This window comes from Acipenser ruthenus, chromosome 5, assembly GCF_902713425.1.
Source record: "Acipenser ruthenus chromosome 5, fAciRut3.2 maternal haplotype, whole genome shotgun sequence".
In the NCBI taxonomy this organism is placed as follows: domain Eukaryota; kingdom Metazoa; phylum Chordata; class Actinopteri; order Acipenseriformes; family Acipenseridae; genus Acipenser; species Acipenser ruthenus.
Window position 1 is genome coordinate 65,550,843 of NC_081193.1, and position 27,685 is coordinate 65,578,527.

The 27,685-nt window shown below is 39.8% G+C and overlaps 1 protein-coding gene across 7 annotated transcripts in view; it reads left to right on the forward strand.

Annotated features, from left to right (window-relative positions):
• The first annotated feature begins 12,411 nt into the window (after positions 1-12,411).
• The window catches only part of LOC117402875 (lysosomal-trafficking regulator-like), a 163,435-nt gene continuing 148,161 nt past the window's right edge, over positions 12,412-27,685 (forward strand). For 6 of the 7 annotated variants that reach the window (XM_034004461.3, XM_034004467.3, XM_034004462.3 and 3 more), the window contains exons 1-2: positions 12,412-12,506; positions 13,111-13,379. In XM_034004461.3, the coding sequence (XP_033860352.3) occupies positions 13,299-13,379 (81 nt within the window). In that variant the 5' untranslated portion in view covers positions 12,412-12,506; positions 13,111-13,298. Of the gene's footprint in view, positions 12,507-13,110; positions 13,380-27,685 lie in introns of those variants that run through there. The other variant, XM_034004465.3, reaches the window with a different exon arrangement.

The window sequence follows — 27,685 nt, forward strand, 5'->3', positions numbered from 1 at the left end:
GGTTTGCTCTACTGGAGAAAGAGAAAAAAAATAAGATTGCTGTGGGTCCATGAAATCCTCAAGAAAAGAAAAAGGTACGGCGAATATCATCCGCTGATACAGGACCTCCAGTTTGATGAAGGCAGATTTCAAACCTACTTGATGTTGTATTATACAGCTCTGGAAAATCTGAAATCAGAACCATGAGATTTTCCTCCACTTTATTTTATTTTATTTTTTTTTTCTTCCTCGCAAAGGAGCCTCCTACTTTCCTCTGATTGGCTGCTGGTAGTTTACGTCACGGTGCGGCGCGGCGAAAGGTGCTGCTTGAGTGCCGCTTCCCGTGACTGCCGTCATTGAAAACAATTGCTTTTGCCGTGCGGCACTGCCGTCCGGCGTGTTAGTTCACGTCATCAGCCATTTGCTACCACTGTGTATTGTTTTAGCTTGTTTTTCACATCTGTCTGTGTGAATGTGTATGTGTGGCAAAGTGCCCCGTCCCTGTGTGCATTTGTATGTTGCGTGCGTGTGTTAATGTTGGTGTATAGTCATTGGTACACGGGATATAAACGGGTCTGTGTTTCACGTATATTTAAAAAGTGTAGATTTGTATTTAGGCACGAGGAGAGCACAAATCACTTCACGTGCTGGTTAAATGTAATATGTGAGCACGGGGTTGCACAGAATTAATTCACGTGCTGGGATTCAAGTGAATAATTAATTAGTAATTGAATCCCAGCACAATAGTATATATAGACGCACATTTCTTGCACTCAGGGTTGGGTGTTCGGAAGAGGAGAACGGGTGAGAGAGAGAGGAGAAACTAAATAGTGTTAAATCATAATTATAAGTGTTTTGTACTCACCGTGTTTGTTTGTCTCCGTGCACCGTTTGTTAAGTGTTTAGTCGTTTTGTCTGTCTGTTTATTTTGGCGTCAAGTGCCGTGTCCTGTTTTGTATTCCATTGTTTAAACCTTTTATTTGTTAATAAACGCTGAGTGCAGCCATTGCACTCAGCTCATCACAACCACTGTCTGTGTATTCCTTTTCTGGTCTGACGCCACCCACTCTGGCCGTCTTTGTGACACGTGGTGTCATCGTGGGATAGCCGCGCCTCCAAGCGTCAGACCAGGAGGGGTCTGGATTAAAAAAAAAAAAAAAAAAAAAAAAAAGGATTACAAATATTGTTTTTGGGAAAAAAAAAAAAAGAAGAAAAAAAAGTCAATGGCAGAAGACGCCATCAAACTGCGGGGCTGGTTCCTGGAGAATGCTGGGCTGGAGGCCCAGTCTCTGCCCATGGTCGTCCGGGCTCTGTGGATGATGGACTGTGAGAGATGGGAGGCCTATCAGGAGGAACACACCCCAAACACCTTGGAGGAAGGTGTGGAGTTTGTCCTCAGCTACCTGGAGGCAACCATCAACGGAACAGCAGCCCAGGTAGCAGGACCACCAGCAGAGGAGTACCTGCTGTCCCCATCTCCACCAGCAGAGGGTGAGTACCTGCTGTCCCCATCTCCACCAGCAGAGGGTGAATGCCTGCTGGTTTTGCCTCCACAGCCCAAGTGGGAGGAGCCTGAGCGTCCACAGCCCGAGCGGGAGGAGCCTGAGCGTCCACAGCCCAAATGGGAGGAGCCTGAGCGTCCACAGCCCAAACGGGAGGAGCCTGAGCGTCCACAGCCCAAGCGGGAGGAGCCCGAGTGTCCTACGCCTGAGTGGGAGGAGCCCGAACGTCCTACGCCTGAGTGGGAGGAGCCCGAACGTCCTACGCCTGAGTGGGGGGAGCCCGAACGTCCACAGCCCAAAAGGGAGGAGTCGGTGCGTCCACAGCCCAAAAGGGAGGAGTCGGTGCGTCCACAGCCCAAAAGGGAGGAGTCGGTGCGTCCACAGCCCAAAAGGGAGGAGTCGGTGCGTCCACAGCCCAAAGGGAGGCAAGTCGGGGCTTCCACAGCTCTGGGACCCAAGCCACCAGCAGAGGGGAAATGCCTGCTGGTTCAGCCCCAAGAGCCGGAAGGGGAGGGGTTACAGGCTCAACCCCCTGAAAATTTTTGGGGGGGAGAAGGGCAGGATGCTGGTGTCCCCCAGCAGCCTCTCGCTATGCTGCTGAAGGCAGCACGGCGCGCACATGCCCAGCCGCCACAGCAGAGGGAGCCAGCACCGCCAGGAGCAGAGGAGCTGGAGCTGCCTCTGCCTCCACCACCTCCAGGAGCAGAGGAGCAGGAGCTGCCTCTGCCTCCGCCACCACCACCGCAAGGAGCAGAGGAGCAGGAGCTGCCTCTGCCTCCGCCACCACCACCGCAAGGAGCAGAGGAGCAGGAGCTGCCTCTGCCTCCACCACCTCCAGGAGCAGAGGAGCAGGAGCTGCCTCTGCCTCCGCCACCACCACCGCAAGGAGCAGAGGAGCAGGAGCTGCCTCTGCCTCCGCTACCACCACCGCAAGGAGCAGAGGAGCAGGAGCTGCCTCTGCCTCCGCCACCACCACCGCCAGGAGCAGAGGAGCTGGAGCTGCCTCTGCCTCCACCACCGCCAGGAGCAGAGGAGCTGGAGCTGCCTCTGCCTCCACCACCGCCAGGAGCAGAGGAGCTGGAGCTGCCTCTGCTGCCCGTACCTCCGCAGGGAGTACGGTGGCCGGAGCCCCAGAAAGGGGAGCTGCCGGCCACGAAGAAGGGGGAGGAGGTCTGGAGACCACTTTCCCCAGCAGCAGTTTCGCTGCAGGAGTTCTTGTGGCCGGAGCCCCACAGGAGGGAGCTGCCGGCTATGAAGAAGGGGGAGGTCGGGGGACCACCTGCCCCCGCAGCTTTTTCGCTGCAGGACGGGACCAGCATGCTGTCAGCCGTGCCACTACCGGCAGGGGAGCTGACAGCATGTCCAGCCATGGGCCCACTAAAGCCTCCCTTCCCAGCCCGAGACTTTGGCCTGGACTGCTGGGTATTTAAGGGGGGAGGTGGCCGTTGAGGCCATGTGTGCTGCGCACAAGGGGGGGTATATGTGGCAAAGTGCCCCGTCCCTGTGTGCATTTGTATGTTGCGTGCGTGTGTTAATGTTGGTGTATAGTCATTGGTACACGGGATATAAACGGGTCTGTGTTTCACGTATATTTAAAAAGTGTAGATTTGTATTTAGGCACGAGGAGAGCACAAATCACTTCACGTGCTGGTTAAATGTAATATGTGAGCACGGGGTTGCACAGAATTAATTCACGTGCTGGGATTCAAGTGAATAATTAATTAGTAATTGAATCCCAGCACAATAGTATATATAGACGCACATTTCTTGCACTCAGGGTTGGGTGTTCGGAAGAGGAGAACGGGTGAGAGAGAGAGGAGAAACTAAATAGTGTTAAATCATAATTATAAGTGTTTTGTACTCACCGTGTTTGTTTGTCTCCGTGCACCGTTTGTTAAGTGTTTAGTCGTTTTGTCTGTCTGTTTATTTTGGCGTCAAGTGCCGTGTCCTGTTTTGTATTCCATTGTTTAAACCTTTTATTTGTTAATAAACGCTGAGTGCAGCCATTGCACTCAGCTCATCACAACCACTGTCTGTGTATTCCTTTTCTGGTCTGACGCCACCCACTCTGGCCGTCTTTGTGACAGTATGCTACACAGTATATGTGTAATGTTTTGGCAATGTTAGACCATGTTGATCAGAAGCTGTGAAAGATATCCATATGGCAAAAAAGACATTGCTTATTACAGTGAAGAGCAAACAACCCAATAGTGAACACTACTCAGACATTGCTAGATGGCAGTCTGGTTAGAATCACATTGCAGAAAAGACTATACAACAGCATATTATTGATTCGTCCAGTCCTAAAGGCTCCAGAAACATCTATACTTTGAAGAGCATATATTTTATGGAGAAATAATATTGCTATTGCCTTGCCTTTTTTTTTTTTAACTTACTTGTTTATATGTTTTTCTGTTGTTGTTTCTGTTTAGACTATTTCAGGAAAAAAGAGGTGGGGAAGCATATTAGCATTGTACTGTGTACTGAAGCTCATAGTAAAGTTTGTGTACTGACCCTGGTCAACACTAATATGTAAATTTACACTAATATGTAATTCTTGTCTGTATCCAATTGAAACCTATTAACAGCTTCATAAATTTGAGTAAAAGTCTTTTTTGTATATAAATATACATTCATAAAAACAAGCTTATACCATATAAACAGAGACATTACCACTCCAAAATGCACAAAACTCACTCTGTTTAAAGGTTTTCTTGGGGAGAAATACCCTTGCCAGCTGTAGTTTGTACAACAGATTCATCTGTAATGATAGCCCCTTTGGAAATAATTTCCAATTACTATTTTAGCCCAAATACATATTTTCATGACTGGGGCGTTTTTCTTTATAATTTTTGCCCAATGGATTCTTGAAACTTGGCTTGTGTTGTTTATATCTCCACTTTAAATGGCTGGGCACTTTTGATAACTTGGTGTTTTTTCACATTTCCGATGTGTTTTTGTTTCAGATATCACATCTTTTTTCACTTTATAACACACACACACACACACATTGCAGGAATAGCAAAATTGTTCAACCTCTATTGAGGCAATGTATTGCCATTTGGATAGGGTAAATGTAAATACTAGCCTAGTCTGTTTAAAGGGTTACGATGTGAATGTGTATAATGTAACGGTTATGTAGTTGGAGTGAAAGTATGACTAGTTAGGGCTCAAATCTTGCCTTATATAATGTAAGGTATAAACCATAACAGGCCATGCGGTTCCCATGATATATACCATGCCTGGGGTGGTGATAAGGCCCAAGGCATAAGCCAAGTGCCTTTAACCACTCCAGAACTGGTATATATCATCGGAACCGCACAGCCTGAAGTGGTTTATACCACTTATAACACAGCTAACTGTCAGTTGGGTGATGAAAAATAATTTAAATAATTAAAACACATTTTAAATAAAAACAAAACCAGAAACCTTTATTGTGTATACATCCACAGTGTAATATAGTCCCAAATTTAATTTATTGTTCGCTTATTAAAAATAAATTGCACATGCCCGTTTATTGTGAATTTCTGCATCGAAAGTGGCATCTCACTAGAAACTAGAGGACTGAGCACACACTGATGGTGGGCAGAGTTTCAAATGACACAGAGGAAGTGAGTTTGTGTCCTTGTTATATGCGAGGCACACATATTCAAGTCCGTTTTCATCCTTTCGGATCGCAAAAGATGTTTCTGTTAGTTGTTGGACACCCTCGCGTCCAAGTTGTACCAGATTAAGTTGAAGATCAAACCAGACTTCAGTGCCTCAGTTTCCCCAAGACGCTTCAAATCCAGGCCGGTAATTCGGGGGGTGGTGTCTGGCCTTGTCTTTACCTGCTTTTCTAAAAGTTTTCTAAAAAATTATAAATAGGGCTTCTGTTTTTCAAGGTTTATAAATTGTATTTTTCTGTGCTTATTTTTAGCTCTTTGAGTTTTATGTAAATCGTTTTTTTCGGAGCTTTCGTTTTTGATATACTGTATGAAATTAGTGTTTTCGGTTACTTTCCAAGATGCTTGAGCATTTTTTTTTCTGTCAAAATATGGATAGTTGTAACTCGACAGTACTTGCACACTTAAGTTGTAGTTTCTTTCCTTTGCTGTCTTCCACAACGAAATCCCTATCGTCACGGGCACATTCTTCTGGGGTTTTTGTGTGTAGGCATTTTTGTAAATTTTGCCACAATTCTGTTTTAAATCCGCCGTATTTTAACTGTAATACAGTTTTTAATCCCGCTAACAAGCCTCCATCCTGATTTTAATTTTGTTTTAAATCTCGCAAGCGGAGTCTCCAATAGAAATGTAGTAATGTGCTGTCACTCAGTAGTTGGGGCGGGTTTAAAGTATTCAGAACGAATCAATGATAGATGCAAGTCAGGAAGGCGGGACATTGCCCAGCAGCACTGGGAAATGCATTTATTATTATTTTTGTAGTAGTTTTTTTTTTTTTTTTAATGGGAAAAGGGTAAAGTCAACGTGAATAGATTAACCATTTCCACAGGTTTTCCGGTGTTTATTGGCTATCCACCAATTTATTTATTTTTTTGTATCAGAGGTGTTTTATCAGGTTTTATCTGTTAAAACCGAAAATCAGAAGCCCTAATTATAAACAATTGTCTCTATCAATTCACGCCAACCAGCCGAGAATGGTCAAACAAACCTTATTTCCTTATGGTCAAATATTGTTAATTGGAACACAATCTCTATTTATACATCATTATACATCTCACTGTTATCACATTTAATCACAATCAATCCATTAGGTTAATTTATGGCTTAAAAGAAAAAAAAGCACACCCATTTCATAATTATTAATTACTTCTAAACATGATTCAAGAGAGATACTCATAATCTTACCGTCTTTTTCATTCTTAAACACTTGTGTCTCAAACAGTAATTTCGAAGCTTACAAGTGACGAATATTCAGACATTCTAATTGTATATTGATGAAATTCAAAAATACATAATAAATCATACTGTGGTAATTGATGGTAACTTACCGACAACACATAAATACATACATACCCATATTCAAACATATTTGGAATTCTCTTTTGATCTGATTACAATTAATTAGAACTCACGATTTGCCTAATAAATGACATTATTATAATTATCATTCAATCTCATACAGAAACTTTTTATAATCACTTCAACAAGAATAAAATTAAATAAAGCCTACATGTAATATGCTTATATCTTAATTGATGTATTTACCTCTTAGATTTCAATTACAGGTATGGACTAAGATCCAGATTTTCATTCAGACCGTGCGGTTCCATTGTTTTCAATGTAGATATCCAATATGCATCCCTTCTTAACAATAGTTGAACTACATTTCCTCCTCTCTCAGGTACTACCACTCTTTCCAAGTCAATACTCATTTCAAACTAGAAACTGAGCCATTTTTGGTTGGTCATTGTTCATAGGTTCTATTAAGTCTATTCGTTTTAATGTTTCCACTCTGATATAAGCCGTTTTTAATGTTATACTGTTGTACCCTCTGGATCAAAAACGGTTCTTCATGTCCAAAGCTTTCATTTCATAATCCAATGTATCACTGCAAATACGTTTTAAGTGTAAAAATTGCCCATATATAAGAAATTAGCTGCCAGGGCGGAGGGCAGCAATGGATGTGTCCTGGTGGCACGTTTGAGGGCGACGCAACACGACGACCACTTCAGGGGCTGGGCCGCATCACGGGGCTCCAGGCCAGCCACCAATCCCAGACCCCCATGCCAGTTCTGGATGGCAGTCCCTCGTGGGTCCGGGGTTCCTGGAACTGCTGCCCCCCTCCACACAGCAGGGCCGAGGATAGCTAGCACAGCCCCAACAGCAACCTCGGAACCCGGCTGCTGTTTGGCGAGGGTTGACTGCTGCAGCCATGGTGTGGGGCACTCTCTCTTGGGCGGGAATGCTGGGCTGTCTCTCTGGGGCTCTGGTGGTGCAGAACTCTCTCGGGCTCTGGCAGTGCAGGGCTCTCTCTCTGGGGATCTGGCGGCACAAGGTACTCTCTCTCTGGTAGCGCAGGACAGTCTCTTCCTGGCGGCAGGAGGTACTCTTTCGCTGGCATCGCTGTGCAGTCTCTCACTGGTGGCCGTGCGGCGTGCTCTCACTGGCAATGTACTTCCATTTCACAACATTTGCAAGTAGTATAGTAGTAAAGTTGCAGTTTTTAACAAGTAACGAGACAAACAAGATTTTGTAAATAATGATTATGTATTATCCTGATTGTATTGAAAGTTTTCATCTGATTTTGCAAACTATCATAATAAGCTTCCAACATCCCTACTGTAATGCATTTATCTCAAACTATAAACAATATGTACTATTCATATAACCAAACCAACAACTGAGAAATAGTTTATACATAATTCCTGGTGCTGTTATTTAATAGGATACTTTTCTTTAGGTTCAACTCAATGGAACTGTGTCTGCAGACTAGGAATTCTTAATCAAGCACGCAGGTTACACAAGGTTTTTTCTTAAAATACATTTAGGAGTGACTCAAGTATCACAAAGAAACTGACAATCTGTATGACCAGATCCAACCTGGCAGTGCATTTTAAACCCTGCTTGATGCACCTCATTGCAAAAATAAGTTAGCCTCATGTTATCTGCAACACATATGTCCCTTTACCTTAAAGTGTTAAAACAAACATATGTCATAGTTTTCCCTAGCTGGCCTCCATATGCCTTATATTCATTTTCACATTCAAGCGAAGCACCTCATTAACTTGTACCATTTGTCAAATTCTAGTGCCAAGCCCTTCCGAGTCCATGCTGTGCATACTTGGCTCTAGGCCCAGCACAGTAGCACCCTATAAAAAGGTGTTAATAATGGACATAATTAAGAAATGTATGTTCCTTATTCAGTATATTGGTGACCACATAACTTAGCTGCTGTACTAGTCCCAGCAACCACAACAGAGCCCCAATACCAGCAATGGACTTAAAGTGAATATTTATACTGTACGGTGTGGAGTTTACCTTTGATTTGCTTAATATTGCCATTACTTTGAATAATTTATTTAGGTTTGAATGTGCAATTTTAGCATAAAAATGTATTTTAAGCATCTCCTTTCAAAAAGTATAAACAAAATATCCCCATCAAACATGGCTGTGCAATGTTTCTTACTCTGACGTCATGTTTTCCTGACCCCAAGTAGATCCACGGTGGTCATGTGCAAATTGACCCCTTAGCGATCAGGTAGGCTTGCACAAAACTCAGATAGCATAGAGATTATTGACAGACAGTTAGGCTAAACATCTCTTCAGTCAAGTAAAGGCCTTCTCCTGTTATTATATTATAACCTGATATTGTTACAGATCAATATTTATGGGCATCAAGCATTTATGGGGTTGCATTTATACTATGAGTAAAATGCTTTTAATCTGTTGTGAGATATGTTATTGCTGAAGTGTGACTTTTGCATGTCCTGTTTCAAAGATTGAGTGGGAGAGACATTGTATTGTGTACTTGTGTGATTGTTATGTAAGCATAGTTTGAAAGCCAGGAGCTATATTGATTAACTCGCCATTGCCTGCAGCCATAAAGATATTGCTATTTTAATGAACTTGCCATAGCCTACAGCCATATGAGATTGCTAAATCTTTTACCACCATCAGTGGGTAGGAGCAGAGTATATAAGGCTCTTAACGGGAAGTATAGTAAGAATTTGCAGTTCAGGCTCTGGACATGCAAGCAGAAAGCAGCAATCTGCTCCACGCCACCTGACAGTCCATATTGGAAGGGGTAATATCTGTTCTTTATGTATGATTATGGCTTAAAAGAATACATTGTTGTATTAGAAGTAAATAATAAAGAATGTAAACTTTGCATCTTTGTGTGACGTGTTGTTTATTCTCCATCACCTTCGGGCAAAATCCTTAGAATCTTACAATATTATTACCTGCATTATACGCTGGCTTTGTAGATGCAGATGCTTTTGATTTAATAACCTCATTGATAACTGCACAGAGTGTAACTACAATATATGGAACGGAACAGCTTAATCTGGTATGAATATTTCACACACACACACACACACACACACACACACACACACACACACACACACACACACACACATATATTTATATAAGTTGAGTTAAAAGAGGCAGGATGCATATATTTTATATGGAGAAAATCCGGGACCAAGACTGTCAAATTAAGCAAAGGTGTTGAGTTATCCACCAGTCGAGTTTACTGAGGTTGACTGTATTTTTAAAAGCTGCAGTGTGCCACTAATTTCAAATGTTTAAATGTGCTCCAAAATGTTATTAATTGCTGTGGTTTGATACGGTACATTCTTCCATGGTCCAGCCTTTATTACATTGATTTATGAAGCAAGTAGATGATGTTGATTGTCCAGTTTGTTTGTTGTGGCTGGTTCACAAATGGGTGTCCGTGAATCAGCGGTCTCCAAGCATTTGCAAAGTTAAAGATTTAACAGGTATAGATTTGACTTGACAGAGCATCTTACCCGTTGCAGTTTTTTTTCTTCATTATAAAGGTTACTTGCTGGTGAGAGGTACTGTATTATGATGTATGCATTGGGAGGCCAGTTGAGGCTGTTGACCATTGCGTCACACAGGTGGAATGGAGGACAAAATACACTTTACCAATGTTCTTAGTACATGGGAAGACATTATATGTGGTAAGCAGGGAAGCTCATTAAACAACATTCAGGAGGCGTGTACGAGAACAAAGATTTTCTTTCATCAAGCAAAAAGAAAAAGGTAAAATACATAACTTAATGGAGTATTTACGTATTTTCCGGTGGATTGATTTGGAACAGAGATTATACATAGTTTGAACGATAATATTCAAGGTCCTTCTACCAGAGATTAGGGACCTCATATTGACTAATCAGGTTAAAGGAAATTTCTGATGCATTTTCTTTTTTTTTAATAATTTATGATTACCCCGTTTTTCTTCCAATTTGAAATATCCAGTTGTATTTTTTAGACTCAGCTCACCGCTACCATCCCTGCGTTGACTCGGGAGCGGCGAATACGAACACACGCTGTCCTCCGAAGCGCATGCCATCAGCTGACCGCTTCTTTTCACTCTGCAGGCCCGCCATGCAGCCAACCCAGAGCTACAGCTTCGGAGGACAACACAGCTCTGGGCAGCCCGCAGGCACCCGGCCAGTCCACAGGGGTCGCTGGTGCACGGTGAACCGAGGACACCCTGGCCAACCTAAACCCCCGCCCCCCGGGCGGTGGTTGGCCAATTGTGTGCCGCCCCCTGGGAACTCCCGTCCACTGTCGGCAGTGGAATAGCCTGGACTCGAACCGGTGATCTCCAGGCTATAGGGCACATCCTGCACTCCACGTGGAGCGTCTTTTACCGGATGCGCTACTTGGGAGCCCCTCTGATGCATTTTCTTATGAGCAAAAATGCAATGTTATGGAATGCTTTTTAAAATATTTTTTTCAGGAATTTTAGACTTAGTTCATCCACTTCTATCATGTTACAGCTGGACATGTCTGTACAGAATGAGAGCACCTTAGGGTAGACATCCAGAAAGCACAAGGCAACAGAGATGCATGCTTACCAAAACAACAGTTCTTATAGGCTATATATATTGTTTAGGGGTATTCATATTAATGTCTCGGTGAGGTTACTAGATATTACAGACTGATCCTTGACATATCATTTAAAGTATGCTACATTTTATAATTCAGAATTTTGTCAGAGCATATGCATATTTCTTTGGACCACTGTACACTCTCAAAGCTAGGCTGAGACAACCAGAAATCAGAAAACTTTGTCCAGCTGCCAGATTTGAAACAGGTCTCAGAGGTGTTGGAAAGTGACCTTTGAAAATACATTACAATGCTTAGGGTTTATGTCCCAGTGGAGAGGAATGGTTGCAATGGTCAGTGCCTCAGGCTTTGTGTAGCACCATTGGACATTTCCAAGATTATAAAGAAATAAAAAGGGTTGACAATGTACACTGACAGGGAAAAAATAGAGTAAAACAATGGGTACCTGTGCCTGGTTCATCCCTCAACATGTCCATAAAAACACATTGTGAGCAGACTGCTCGATTGCCTAAATCACAGAGACCTTCAACTCTGACCACACCTGTTTCCACTCAAACAATGCACTGAGAGCCGTGAATTGTTGGATAAGGTAATTCACAGTTAATCCATTTGCCATAGAATTATGTAACCCCAGATTAGATCAGCCCAAGTAACTTTATTGAAGAAAGAGTCAGCATTCTATACTGAACATGTGTTAGATCAAGTTTATTTATTTATTTATTTATTTATTTATTTATTTTTACATTTAAGTATTTTACCAATAAAGGCCAAACAATAAAACTGTTGTATTGCACAGAACATAAAAACATACAGTTTTTCTTTGACATACATTATTTCCCTATTTTATGGCACTATTCAATCAAGCTTTGATTAAAATTATTCTAGTCTTGCTTTTGTACTGCGTTTAGGATTTAAGCTGTTTTATCTGATTCCACCATCAATATGTTTTTTTTTTTTTACAGTATTTATAAACATTTTCTGCAGCATCCCATGATAAAACCACAGCAACATATTGAAACACAGTGGAGCAAGTTAATGCATAGAAAAGTATCAGCTCTCATTGGTATTGAATATATATATATATATATATATATATATATATATATATATATATATATATATATAATGTTTCTTAACAGATTCCTGATTAAAAAACAAACAAACAACAAAAAAACATTGAAACAAATATATATTTGTAGTCTTTTTTCTGCTTTTCGAAAACTAGTTTGAGGATTGCTGTGACTTTAAGAGAAACTCCGCCTCCAACGAGACTTTCTTTGATGTAATTTGATTGAAAGGTGAACGAGGCGGTCTTTTGAAAGACATTTGTGGATTAATAGACGATTGGCACCTCTTGACCAATCGCGCCTGTAAATAGATTTGTGGGCGGAATTTCCTGTATTCTGTGTATTGTTTATGTCAATTTCACAGTCAGATTGGCTATAGGTAAAGAACTGGACCACCAAAGGAATAGCAGGTACATTTCTATCCAAGTGGGCTAAATATGTATTTTTAAAATCTATAAGAAGAAAATAATCCATGAAACGTTGTGCATACGTATGGGTAATAACGTCCACGCATTGTCGTTTCCCTATTAGTTTTTTTTATTTGGGACATTACTAGCGGTGTACGGTATTTTGTAGGGATAAGAGTACATCATTATTTTTGTCTTCTTTTCAATAACAAATATAGAAAGCGTCTGTTTACTGTAAAATAATTAAAACAAAAACTTTAAGAAGACAGACATTTTATTTTGCTATACTCGTTAAACGAAATAGTTTTTTTTTTGTCAATGGAGGATACATTTTTGCTTGGAAACCCACAGTGGGATTAAATTAAATTCGCTACTTGATGCATTATAGCCTATATACAAGGCTATATAATACACAATATTACATTAAACAACAGCGTAACTATATTAAACCTACCGCTCTATAAACTAAACAGAAAGATGGCATTATTTTATCCATGGATCCAATTAGTCACGGGATGTGTTAAGACTAGCTGTCATTGGTCACCAGCGTTGTGCGTGCTACATTACAAAGATTAATATAATGCTTTTTTTGTTCATTTTCCTTTAGGTAGAAGTTACTTTCATCATCAATTAGGAAGAGTACACTGTGTTGGGAAAGCAGAAACAGCATCCACACCAAAGATGCGCCCGGTGGAATTTGACATCGGGATCATCAGCTCAGTCAGTAGGCAGCCACAACTAGTAATCTTCGTTTTATGTGGATTTTATTTGGAGATATTAGGTGTTTGAACTGAAATGACCAGTCTTCAGCCATTTAATCTGTCCAAGGCGTGGGAGAAATACATCCACTTCAGGATACATGGAGCTGATAAGCAGGTAGGAGGCGTTTTGTCTGATAATAATCCTGAAACCCCCTGTTGCTAACTGGCGTTTTTAAGAGTAAGGCAATGAGTAATTCACAAAAGGTCTACAAATACATAGACCTCATCATCTATGAACACTCATTGCAGGTTTATCATTGTTGGATTCCCATGTCAAGGTTATTGACATGTGGACCTCAGGTTTTGTATTCCCTTAATTCTCTGGAACTGTATTTCTGTCGTTGTATTATCATACAGTAGTTGTATTATCAAAATAGACAAATAAAGGGAGATTGCCTTTGTCTTCTTTAAATACATGACTGCTTTAAAAAAAAAAAAAAAAAAAAGTTTCAGACATTCAACTCCATGAACAAACATTTACTGTAACTACCGCATTTTGAAAAGGGCCTGCACCTGGCAAAACCTGACATGTTGTTTCTTAACTCAGCCTTGGTTACTCTAGAAATTCTAAATTAATGGACCTTAAGTTGAGTAACCATATTTAAACTTGGGCAGCTGTTTCATTTTCTAGCAAAGCACTGGAAGCATAGAGTGATTTTTTTTTTTTTAATTTGTTTTTCAAACAAGAGATTTCTTGTGACACAATACAAAGAAGGCGTCATTTAAGTGACCCACCGAAGTGTCCAATTTATTCCATCTGAATAGGGAACCCGTGCAGGCCTGTATTACAACGATGGTGTCAGTACAGTAACTTGAAACATCAGCTAGAAAAATACCACCTTAAATCACTTTAGTGTTGACATCTGACGCCACTATGCTGTATCAAGGATAAGTGTCCAGTGACAGCAGCTAGTGCAAAACTTGTCAATCAGTGGTGTCAAGCCTGTTTGAGAAATCAAGCAAGAGCTTGAATTGGATTTTAGAATTGTGGAAATGCATTTATTATTATTATTATTATTATTATTATTATTATTATTATTATTATTATTATTATTTACTATTATTATTATTGTTGATAATAATAATAACAATAATAATAACAACAATAATAATACTATAGCATTTTGAAGGAGACTGATAGATTTTATTTATTTATTTATTTATTTATATATATATTTATATAGCTAAAGGCCTTTTGGATACAGTAGCTGATTATATTTTTGGCTGTTTGTTCTTAAAATGCTAGTATTGCCTAAATGAACTAAAATGAACTAATATGATAATTGCTTTTAATATTCATTCCAAGGCAACTGTGTGGTATTTGTTATGCACAGAATTTGCTAAATGAGTTCAAGTGATTGAATTCTGCAAGCAGGTTTACATTGTCATTGCTTGAGATGCAGATGTTATTTTCATTGTGAAGCTGCTGGAATACAAATGACCATCAGCATGTGAGTGTTCCGATACCATTGTATGTTGGGAATGTATCTTTTTATTGCACAACAAGCTTAGGATATGCAGATTTCTGTTGGTAAAATTGAGAAATTCATGGAATTGTTTAAGATCTTTGGCTTGTATAGAATAGTATAGAAAAGTGGTACTCCACTCTGGCCCTCAAGATCGAATCCAGTCCAGGTTTTTACTCCAAACAGGTTCTAGTGTAGTTAATTAAAGCTGTTTAGAGGCAACTAATTTAGGACCTGGTTGAACTAGACCAGGACTGGAATAGATCTTGAGGGCCAGTTAAGTACCACTGGTTTAGAAGGTCTTATGCAAAATTACACTTTTTTGTTTTTTGTTCCATTTGTAGATATTTTATTGCTGACCTTGTCTGGTTGTTTTTTTTTTTTTGTTTTTTTTTCCTTTTTTTTAAAAATAAATTTAGTAGTTGCCAATTTAGTTTTTTTTTCTTATTTTCTCCCCAATTTAGTAGTGTCCAATTATTTTTAGGCTCAGCTCACCGCTACCACCCCTGCACTGACTCGGGAGGAACGAAGACGAACACACGCTGTCCTCCGAAGCGTGTGCTGTTAGCCGGACACTTTTTTTACGCACTGCAGACTCACCATGCAGCCATCCAGAGCTACAGCGTTGGAGGACAATGCAGCCCTGGGCAGCTTACAGGCAAACCCGCAGGTGCCCAGCCAGACTACAGGGGTCGCTGGTGCGCGGTGAGCCGAGGACACCCTGACCGACCTAACCCCTCCCCCCGGGCGGCACTCGGCCAATTGTGCGTCGCTCCCTGGGAGCTCCCGTCCTTGGTCGGCAAAGGAATAGCCTGGACTCGAGCTCGCAACGTCCAGACTATAGGGCACATCCTGCACTCTACGCGAGTGCTTTTACTGGATGCGCCACTCTTTGGTCTTTCTGGTCGTTCAATCATCTGTGGGTGTTTGTAGGGTTTTTGCGGTGGTTTGACGCTCAATTCCTAAGGGTCTTTTTCAGCCTGACACTTGCTGTCTTTTTAAATATAACTGCTGGGGCAAATATTTAAAGAAACATTTGTTGAATGTATACAGAGGTAACATTTGTGTTTGTCAGTTTCAAATGTTTATATTCCACTCAGTCACTGAAATGATATATTCAACGATGAAGTTAGCCTCAGATTTCATCTATGGTAATGAAGTGTATTCAGTTGATCTACACAGAGTGGTCTAAAAGCTTCAGGGAGTAGTGTTGTTTTTTTTTTTTATTGATTTGAATGCCAATGCTATTAAGATCTGCTGCTGTTTTGATAAGTTGTTGCGACCCCACTGTACAGTATTCACTGCTTGGTGACTGCTTGGTCAATCCCACCGGGGATTGAACCCACGACCCTCCGGTCAAGAGTCCCTAACCACTGCTCCACACTGCTGCCCTAATTGAATAAAAATGAAAGCAGTATCTATCTAATAATTAATCTGAATTTTGAAATCTATTTTGAACGTGATTGTGCCAATACTGTTAAACCCTGCACAATCCTGCTCAAATTAATTTTGCTTTGTTGGTTTAGTGTTGTAAAGTGCCTTAAGATACCTAAACACTTGTCTGTATTAAACAACATTAGTAATCTTGCTTCCGTCTGAAATCTCACATTCTTGCCTTTCTCTCTGTTTATTTAATTCATTACTTGATTTTCTTACCAGTATTGGCTGACAGCCAGAATACAGATTCCCAAAACAGCAAGTAGAAAAGTCACAGGCAGGGTAACCCTCTGTACATTCCTGTGTCTGCAACTGATCAGCTGTCTTTGGTATAAGTCTTGAGAGGTGTTTTGTATAAACACTTGCATCTCATTCTTTGTATTTTCTGCAAACAGGGCAGACTTATTTCAGCACTCTGTGGGACTGCTTGTCCAACACATATTTTATAATGCTGCAGGAATAAAATATATAAAAAAAATTGGCATAACTTGCCTCACTGAAAGTACCAAGTGCCACATCGGCATTTTAATTTTCCAATGTTTAATGGTTATGCAGCATAAACATTCCCAGTCTTATTAAAAATAGAGTACTGGAAACATAACAACACAAAAAGGGATGTTTTAGAAATCACACTCTTTCATGGAATGCTTTAAATTTGAAAGCTAAAATAAGGCATAGCAATTTTAACTTTTTTTTTTTTTTTAAGCCCTTTAGAATTTTAAAACTAATATACAGTATATGTGAAGCAAGCCTCGCCTTTTATTTGAATGCTGCATTTATTTATTATTTTACAGATTAATTTGTTACAGAAAGATTCTACTGTACAAAGTGCATTGTTTAGTTAATTGTAAACAGAATTAGGAAATCTGTCATATTGCTTAGTTAATGCAGTTTATTATTTAAGAGCAAAGAAGAGTTGTTTTTGGCACAGGGCTTGATGCCTATTTGAAGCGGTCTGTAATTTGTGTAGTTGGCAGCGCTCCAGATAATCTGCATACTGGGTGCTTTAGGCATTGAAAAATATGAATCATGTATGCTATTTAAATTTAATGCGTAAAGAATATTACGTATTCATACTATTGGGATGGCTTGCTCATAAAATATACATATATATATGATATATATATAAAACTGTATTTCTAATTCAGTAAAACGTGAGAAACATACAATTGTCTGGGGACAAGTGGGGCTGTTATAATTCACAATGGGTTGTTTTCCTGTTCCTTGAATGTATGAATCACGCTGGGTTCTCCCGTCCTCGGCTGTATGTGGGCTAAGGCTGAGATGTGGTTCCTGCAGCATTGCAGGACATGGTGTGGAGATGGAAGTTGTTCTGTAGTTGTGATCAGGACTCCTCTTCACAGGATCCACTGTCATGCTGCATGGAGAATGTTGTTATGCCTGTCTATGCAAGCTAGGCCTGCGAGACCAGTTCTGAATGAGGACTGACTGTGCTCCAGTGCTGAAGAGCCCAGGTCAAAGGGAAAAGTGAAATGAAGAACTAAAAAAAGAAACATTTTCTCTAGTGCTGGGACAAATATCCGAATATTCGAACAAATATTTTTTGACAGGTATTCGTATACAATATCAGATGTTCATATTCGCTAAAAGTGACAAATACCGTGCACTTATTTACCACCTAACCAGAATTTGTGCAACAGTTTTAAAATATGACAAATGAAAAAGAGCTCTGTGTGATATGTGAGATTAATAGAAATATACAGTGTATATATATATATATATATATATATATATATAGTTTTTTTTTTATGCAGTTGCATTTTTCTGATACCTGACGCTGCAGTATATGACCGACCCTGAGTGAACACCTTCATAATTACTGGTATTTTTTTTGTTTTGTTTTTTAAACATGTACATTATTAGTATCTTTCATAAATCAGGAAACCATTGCTAATAGAGCTTCACGAGAGATAACTGAGGTTTGTACCACCCCATGTAGATACGCGTGAGGCACACAATGCAAATCGTATGGCAGCAGTGTGGAGTAGTGGTTAGGGCTCTGGGCTCTGGGCTCTGGGCTCTGGACTCCTGACCAGAGGGTCGTGGTTTCAATCCCAGGTGGGGGACACTGCTGCTGTACCCTTGAGCACGGTACTTTACCTAGATTGCTCCAGTAAAAACCCAACTGTATAAATGGGTAATTGTATGTAAAAATAATGTGATATCTTGTAACAATTGTAAGTCGCCCTGGATAAGGGCGTCTGCTAAGAAATAAATAATAATAATGATAATTGGACAGTGAAGTACAAATCTACAGTACAGAACGTGGATACAATTTAAAGGTATGATGTTTATTTTATAGACCAAAAGTAAAATTAAATAACTGTTAAAAACATTACGATTTTATAAGATAACAGGCAATGACCTAACAGGATGTTAAGTTTATTCAGTGTCTATAAAAAGCTAATTTAATCTGACATGGAGATTATTTTGTTATAATGTTAACCCTGGTTTCCCCCACATTAAAAATGAACACATAATAGGTAGATAATTATTACTTTATCAAATTTCTAACTACGAAAAAAAAAAACAGGAGCAAATAGCTAGCTATAACGTTACCACGATCCAAGTAACGTCTTCCTTGTTTTATCAGTACGAATAATCGTAAAATACAATTTTATTTATTTATTTTTTTAAATGTAGTCGTTGCCAATGATTTTTACCCCATTTTTCTCCCCAGTTTAGAATTGCCAATTGTGTTATCATTAACCCCGGTTCACCGCTGCAACCCCCCTGGCGACTCAGGAAACGGCGGTTGACACATGCGTCCTCCAAAACGTGTCCCTGCCTAGCCGTCTTTTTTCGCACTGCTGATCCACAGTGAAGCCATCAGACCTATAGTGCCGGAGGACAACACAGATTTGAATGGCTGCACTGCAGACCCGCATGCGCAGTGAGTTGTGGATTGCCCTGCTGACCTAAGCTCTCCTTACCTGGGCGGTGCTCGGCCAATAGTGTGCCGCCCTCTGGGAACTCCCAGTCATGGTCGACAATCTTGAGGTGCATTAATTTATCTATCCTGTTTTATTTTTATAATAGATTATCACTACCTTGCGTACTTCTCCTGTGTAACTAGTGAAACGTGTGCTTTAACACAATGTTTTTTTTTTATATAAATATATTTACACAGCTGTGCAAAAGTCTGAGACATGTTGCACTTTTCTACTCTGATGCATTATGATAAGCAACTTATCAGTTCAATTAAGGGTCTAGTTAAGTATGAGAGATCATTTGGAATGAAAACCCCACTTATTTTTAGAGGACAGATCTCAAACCCGTGCTCTACAGTGGACATTTTGAAAAGAGCTTTGAAACAGACTTTAAAGTTGTCAGGATGTTAACAATGAAAAAGGGCAAAAAGTTGTCAGGATCTTAACAATAAAAAGAAAAATTACAAACAGTTGAAACAACACGTGGGGATGTGTAACGCAATATTGTTCAGAACTCCGCTACTTACTTTTTAGGGGTTAAAAAAATACAGAGTTAGTAAAGAGTCCCATCCCCTTTGATTCCAATGCAATAGAAGTACCGATTTATTATTATTATTATTTTTTTACCTATAGGAATCATAAGGCATTAAGCTGCAGTATATTGAACAAATCTCTTTAGCAACTAACAGTTTGAAATATGTTTTTGATAGAGATGAGGATTTGGAAAATTTAACGTTGAACTTTCTGTGCATTGGTACACATCTATTGTACTGTGTTTTGTTGGATTTAGTTTAGTTTCCTGTATGATCAAATTATAACGTGTAGTATTTCAGTTTAGATGATGGTCTTCTATAACAGGGTTGTTTAATACATTAGCCACTAGCCACATGTGGCGAATTGGGAATCCAGATGTGGCAAATTGCATTTTTGATTAGTAAATAAAGAAATGAGTAATAGACACCATCTTGAAGCATGTGATCTCAATACTCTACTGTAGTTCATTTAGTTCTCTTGTACTGTAGAAGTGCAGTATTTTTACATTTTGGTATCCCCCATTACCTTGCATTTTACAAGAGGCAGAGTAAAGAAAAAAAAAAAATCAATACTAACTGTATTTTCATAGCCCACAAGTTATGACGAATGTGTATAACATATACTATACGACTTAGATTTTCCACACTGCAATTATATAGCAAGATCTGTGCCATCTTAAGAGTATATAAACTGTTGTTTTCGATTATCGTTGGACTTCAGTGTATTAAGTTCCACCTTTCTTGCATGCATTAACAAATGCAACATTAACAGGACTGTATAATACTTTGATTCAGAGTAGTGAATTATTATAGTTGGAAGTGTACAAGTACTGTACCGGTAGTATAAATACATATTTACATTAATAAAGATACTACAGATCATTTCAGATTCTTGCTGGATTGATTTTCTGTACGCTTAAAGAAGGACAAGTGTTTTGTGGGGTATTTATACTTGTAAGCACTTTTTATACAGCCTACTGTATTGATTTTACTACAATAACTATAACTCCTCCCGTTTGAACTATCAATTGACATCAGAGTATAACTCCAAACCATGTGCAGTTTAGCTACACTGACGAAATACACAATTGTCTTTAAAGCTCAGTCAACCAACCGCGCTCCCTGATGTTTTATTTAATGCATTTTCTGCTTTCTTTTGCCACCTGGTAGCAGGACAAATGAAGGGCAGCTGAGTCAAAGCTGGTCGGAAAAAACTGGATTGCAAAGCTGTGGCATTTTTGCGTTCTCGGGCTACTATTGTCTCGTGACAGTTAAATAGCTTGCTGTGTCTTCCACTGTAAATAAGATTTTTTTCTCTTGTCTTCTTTTAAATAAAGATGATTACAAGAATAAAATAAATGTATTTTGAGGCGCTACTCTTCACAGTATGGCCGCCAACGGAACTCCGGGGGGGATCAGAACCGCATTAATCTGCAAATGACCTACATCAACAGAGGCATTTCCTTTTTCTCCCAATTTTGGAATGTCCATTTATTATTCAACCTGTTCTCACCGCACTCAGGAGAGACGAAGACGAGCACACACGTCCTCTGAACAAGTCAGGTTTTTTTCGCTCTGCAAGCCCGCTGTGCAGCCATATCCAGAACTTACAGCGTCAGAGGACCACGCAGTTCTGAATTGCATGCAGGCTGGCCTGCAGGCGCCTGGCCAGCAACAGGGGTCATTGGTGTAGGGCTCCTCCGCTGACCTAACCCCTCCCCGCCTGGGCAGCACTTGACCAATTGTGCACTGCCCCCTGGGAACTCCTGTCCACGGTCAGCAGTGGCATAGCTTGGATTCGAACCGGTGATGTCCAAGCTATAGGGCGCATTCTGCACTCCGGGCGGAGTGCCTTTACCGGATGCACCGCTCGGGAGCCCAGGAACAGAGGCATTTCGTGATGTTTTTGTTCGCATTGTCAGACACGTCTGTCAAGGCGGGTTTAAGGTCTTTCATTTTTGTTAAACCCTATAATTAGAAACTACTTTCCATTAAGTTTGACAATGCCACTGGATCATATAGTACATTTTGTTTGCTAAGAACATAACCCGTTTAGGATGTGCTGGGGTTAGAGATTATCTTTTCATCTCCAACCACAGGCATAGACCATGGAAACATTCTGGCTGTGGGTTTTGGTGATGCTATCCTGTGATGAGGCATTAGAACAGTCTGCATCTTTCCCCACCAAAGCTACAGGCTGTTAAACAAGGGCGTAGGTTTGGTTTGAACATTGGTGGGGACACAGTTTTTTAGGGCGGAGTCGCGGTCGCTAGAGGGGTCCGGGGGCATGCCCCCCCGGGAAGAACATTTTTAGGAGATAGCTGTTAAATGGTCACTTCTGGTGGCTTGAAATGAATGCTGGACATGAATCTGGGACAATTTGATTGACATGAAGTTGGCTGGTATACACTCAAAACACTATGATAAAGTGGCCCTCCTGGAAGCTGGTTTGACATCCCTGCTATAGAATTACTAACAACCTGAATTATAACCTATCCCAGCCTTACTGTAAGCTACCCATACCCCTGCCGCTACAAGCATGAGCACATGCATGCTTACGTGCTCTGCCTGCCTCTCCTGTGTCTGTGCTGCTGCTCGTACCTGGGTGCATTGCTTCATTCACCTGATAAAATAATAAATTGATGCATGCCATATAAAGAGAAAATATATGGCTATGCTAACTTTTTTTGCTCAGTATTACTATACAGCATTAGCCTACTATCACAATGTGCCTCAAACAATAATATATCTCAAAATTGAGTCTAACGCTTTCACTGTTATAATCACTAAGCCATTACAGACCTCACCTGCGACCCTGTTGCTCCACCTGCCTCTGTACTGCTTTTACCAGGTTGCACTGCTAGCAATGGGTCGTTAACGTAATAAACCTACTTACCTACCCATTAGGTAGGTAGGTAGGCTTATTCACTCAAACTATGTTGCTGACAAGCTGACAATACCTTCAGCCTAGGCAGCTGGCTTTCATTCAGTCAGTGGCTCACACTCCTATCAGACTGACCGGCAAGCAGCAACTTCAGATGAGCGTCTTTCCAGAGTCCAGCCTAAGCCAGCGGTTCTCAACCTTTTTTTTACTCACGCCCCACTGAAATTTATTTTTATATCTGTCCCCCCCCCCTTTTTAAATTAACTTTTTAATATATCTTTTTTATTACTGCCTATATAATATAGTTAGTTTATTTAGCCTCCTGGATAGTCACACTGTCCATTCAATCAAATACATATACACTGTTTGTGTTCGCTTTTTACACACACGATACAAAAAATATCAAGCAAGGAGTAAATTAGTTACAAAGGGAGGAAGGAGGAGGATAGAAATAATGTGACAACGCATCAACCAACCAACAAACACAAACTAAATATCGAATTAAACTGATTATATTCTTTTTTTTAAGTAAATGTGAAAATTGTGGCACAATATACACCGTTTTAGAATTTTTTTTTATTTTAAACCTGGAGAATTACCTTTCACGCCCGAGTCCTTCTGCACTTTCGCACCTCAATGAAAACAATACAGACTCTGCTTGGTCCCTGACGTCAGCCGCGCACTGAGTCCCTGTTACAGTGATGCATTATGAAATTTGTAGTTTTCTTGTCTGCTGATTGCACCCCAAAACTCTACCAAACACCTACAAATCCCAGGGTGCTATTCTTTTTATAGCTACCGGTATCTCTTTTTCTCTCTTTTATAACTCGCTGCACTCAAAGGGTGAAATCGGGAGTATCGTTTGGCACGTTACTGTTATTACTAGTACGTTATTATTCAAACGTTCACCGCGCCCCCCTGGAAGGTTTCACACGCCCCCCCCAGTTGAGAACCTAGGGCCTAAGCCAATCAAATTTGTGTTTTTTTTTTGAGGCGGGAGGAGCAATGAGGGGATCGTGAGAGAGTTAACCCTTTGTGGAGCGGATAAAATGACTTGACATAAAAATTATTGGTAGGGACAATTCAACGGTCCCTTGATATTGGTAGGGACATGTCCCTACCGTCCCAATCTAAATCTACGCCGGTGCTGTTAAACATAACTTGACATCACTCATAAAGGTACAGAGTAAGCTTGATATTGGCACTTGTCCATTTCAAAGCATTTTTTCTTCTTTTAATGGAAATGACATCATTCATAATCTTTTCAGTGACCACAACAAAAGCTTTCATTTATTTTACAGGTTCAATGTTCCAATGGCGAGAGATATTGACAAAAATATATTGATAAAAATAAAGGTTGAAACAGGGCCTCTGATCTCGTTGGGAAACTGTAATCTGATGATATGTTGGAAGTAATCAAGTTGGGTAACCGAGATGGGTTTAAAATTGAGATGCTACTGCTTACAGTAATGCCAGATGTAAGGATATATTTTTCAGTAATTACATTTTTCTGCCAAAGTAAAAGTAGCACGAGTTTAATGTATCAAACTATTTTTATGTTGATATTGTGGCATATTTAAATTAATTAAAATAGATATTGTACAGTTACACTTCTCTTGTGAATTTTAATATCTTGGACTATCATACCTTTTACCTTGGACTAGGGGTGTCCAATCACAGTCCTGCAGGGCCATTCCACTACAGGTTTAGCAGGTACAATTATATAATTAACTGCTTCAGGGTTGGGATGCAGGTTTAATTAGTTCAATTAACCAATTTAGGACAGCATTGGAACAGACCACGAGTGGAAGGGCCAATTCTGGGCACCCCTTCTCCTTAGACCTTCAAATCGAGATACATAGCTCTCCCCTTGAAAACTGCATGAGAAGGTTATAAATGTTATCTACTGTTCAAGCTCTATTGAAGCCCAGGAAGAAAAAAAATATTTCTTGCACATGATGGTTTTGTTATATCTTCTAATTCCTGAAAAGATTCACCAACAGCTATCGTGTTTTTACCATATGGTGGAATAAAGGTAACACATTAAAAAAAAAAAAAAAAAAAACATATGGAGGTTGTTACTGAAAATAGAAAGATTGAAAATTTTTAAAAAAAATAAAAAAGACCAGAGGGTTTAGGCTTTTAGGATAACGATATTCTTTCTGAGCCTAACTGTAGCCTGTTTTTCAATACTGAGTGTGAGTCATCACAACGCAGATTGCAGCAGTGGCTCAGTAAATTGCTTTCAGTGGCTGACTGCATACAGCGTGGGAGGTGTTTAATTGAAAAGAAAAACTGTCATATGGGCAATGTGAGTGGGCTGGGAGAAGAAACCCTTTCTTTGCAATTACAATCATCAGGATTAATTTGAGAACAGGAATATTGGGAGGGGAAGATATAATAAAAGGGAAGACTACTCGGACCTGCCATTGTTTTTGGTTCATGTTGTGCAGTTCAGAGCTAAAGGTACATTATATGTAGATCTAGGAAAGATTAATTTAATCAAAATTGCAGACACCACAAAGCAGACTAACTGACAAAGTGAAAGCAATTTAAGCGTTAACACATTAATGCCTACATTTTTTATACTATGTATCTATGTTTGCACCATGCCTTTTAGCACCCTAAGGACCTCATTTGGAGTTAGCGCGCATGTAAAGTAGTGAGCCTAACGTGCGTGATAAATCTAAATTTAGTGCCCCGTTTACTAACAGAGAATGCTTTAATTTATGTGCACAGGATATGGCTAATTTACATACCATACCATGCACGCTACATGTATTGTGAGCGATAATTAAATGTGCACGATAATGTCAGAGACTTACCCGTGACCACCGTGATATCAAAAGCCCCAGCAGTCCTGGTGTGTTTTTTAGTCGTAGCTTATTGTGGAGGTGGAGGGCAGCAGTGTGGAGTAGTGGTTATGGCTCTGGACTCCTGACCAGAGGGTCGTGGGTTCAATCCCAGGTGGGGGACACTGCTGCTGTACCCTTGAGCAACGTACTTTACCTAGATTGCTCCAGTAAAAACCCAACTGTATAAATGGGTAATTGTATGTAAAAATAATGTGATATCTTGTAACAATTGTAAGTCGCCCTGGATAAGGGCATCTGCTAAGAAATAAATAATAATAATAATAATAATAATAATAATAATAATAATAATAATACATTGACCAAAAATGAGCGATCAATAGACAAAGTCTGTTTGTAGTAGATGGAATTCAAAAGGAATTGTGACAGTTAAATTGAGCTGTATTGATGTACAGTAATAAGCCCACTGTGCATGATCCATCATCATGCAGAGGTGTAGGCAGTGCTTAATTTGTGCTGGGGCACAGCCCTGGAACCTCTTCAGTTATGAAAGTTAAAAATCTCATACTCATTTTTGCTCTCAAATACGTTTTCTTAAAATTCTCAACACAGTTCTTGTGTTTGAGCTAAAGTGAGTCTGAAAGGCACGCCTGGTCACGTGCCCCCCCAGATTTATGCCAAAAAAAAAATATATAATATATATATATATATATGTGTTTTTTTTTCGTAAGTGGGTTAAGAATAGGTGAGTGTGCAGTAGTTTATTTCAAACTTTCAAACCTTAGCAACATAACCGAGTGTCCTTGACCTTCACCGTTATATTTGTTCTCGCGTGATTGACTTGAACTTTTTCAGTACGTGCATGAGAGTGTGCAGCATTCAAAAGTTTGTGTTAAAAACTGACTGAGTGAATTTGATGTAGCCCTGTTATTGGCTAAAATGGCAAAAGACAACTAAGTTTGGAGTTTTTCTACAACAAAAAAGCTAAATCACCAACACCAGAGACATCAACAGAAACTGAACCTGACTTTTCTGGAAGTTCAGAATGTTAATACCAACGAGAGTGACGATACTTCCAACGCTCATACTACAAAGGTTAGTGCAGTTGTCGATAAAAGAGAAACTTGCCTTGAACCGGATGCAGCTTTCGAATATATTGAAGAAGGCCCGTATCAGCCAGTAATTGATTTTCCAGCCTGGTGCCTGTGGGATAAAAACCAGAAAATTCAGGCAAGTGTGGTACAATGAGTATAAATGGCTTGAATACTTGCTGCAATGTTGTGGCAATGTAATATTGTTAGCTGGCTTATTGCTTTGTTATCACAAAAGTATGGTTGTGTATGGGTAGAAAATAAGGAGAACGGAATCTGTGAAAAATGACTGGATGGGCCCTGTTCTGCAATAATAATAATAATAATATATGAAAAAACATTGTTTAAGTTTTCAGCACTTTCTTGGGTACACCGCTCACAAAAATAATAGGATTAGGTCATATTTTTGTTAAAGCATTTCGTAACATAGATACGCCACCTTGCGGAAGCCTCAAGGTGGCGTATCTATGTTTAATATGAATGGAATGTTAGCACCTGACAACTCAGGAAGTTGCTCTGTTTCTTTTTCTAGTCGTGCTGTGGTGTAGTCGTCGCGGTGTCATTTTTTGGAAAACGCTATGTGGTCAACAAATGCATTGTTTTTATCAAAAGTCATATAACGTATAATTTATACCTGAGGCATTTGGGTAATTAAAACTCCTTTGTTACTTGACTACCATGATCATTTAAAATAATGTCTGCAAAAGAAACTGGTAATATAGAACAGGATGAGCTGTTGGAAAGGCTGATTGCACATTGTGGGGAATCTGAACAGAGGTATAGGATAGTAATCAATTGAATTTAAGACCTGAAAGTTCGATAAAGCACTTGAGTTATTGGATTGGTCTCCGTTCTGTCGCAGAAATGTCCAGTCTTCAAATCGTACTTAGGCTACTACAGTACTTTGCATGCGAAAATATCCTGCGTTTTCCGAAAACTTCAATCCATGTATACAGTTGAATTCTAATTAGATTTTCTTTCATTAATCATGTAAACACAGAAAAGTGACGTTTTAAGAAAATCAGTTTTCTGATTCAGTTTTCTGAAAACATTAGTTTGTGTGTGTATAATGTGTGTATATGTGTGTGTGTATAAAATATATATATATATATATATATATATATATATATATATATATATATATAATGTGTATGTATATGTGTGTGTGTGTGTGTGTGTGTGTGTGTGTGTATATATATATATATATATATATATATATATGTATATGTGTATATGTATGTGTGTG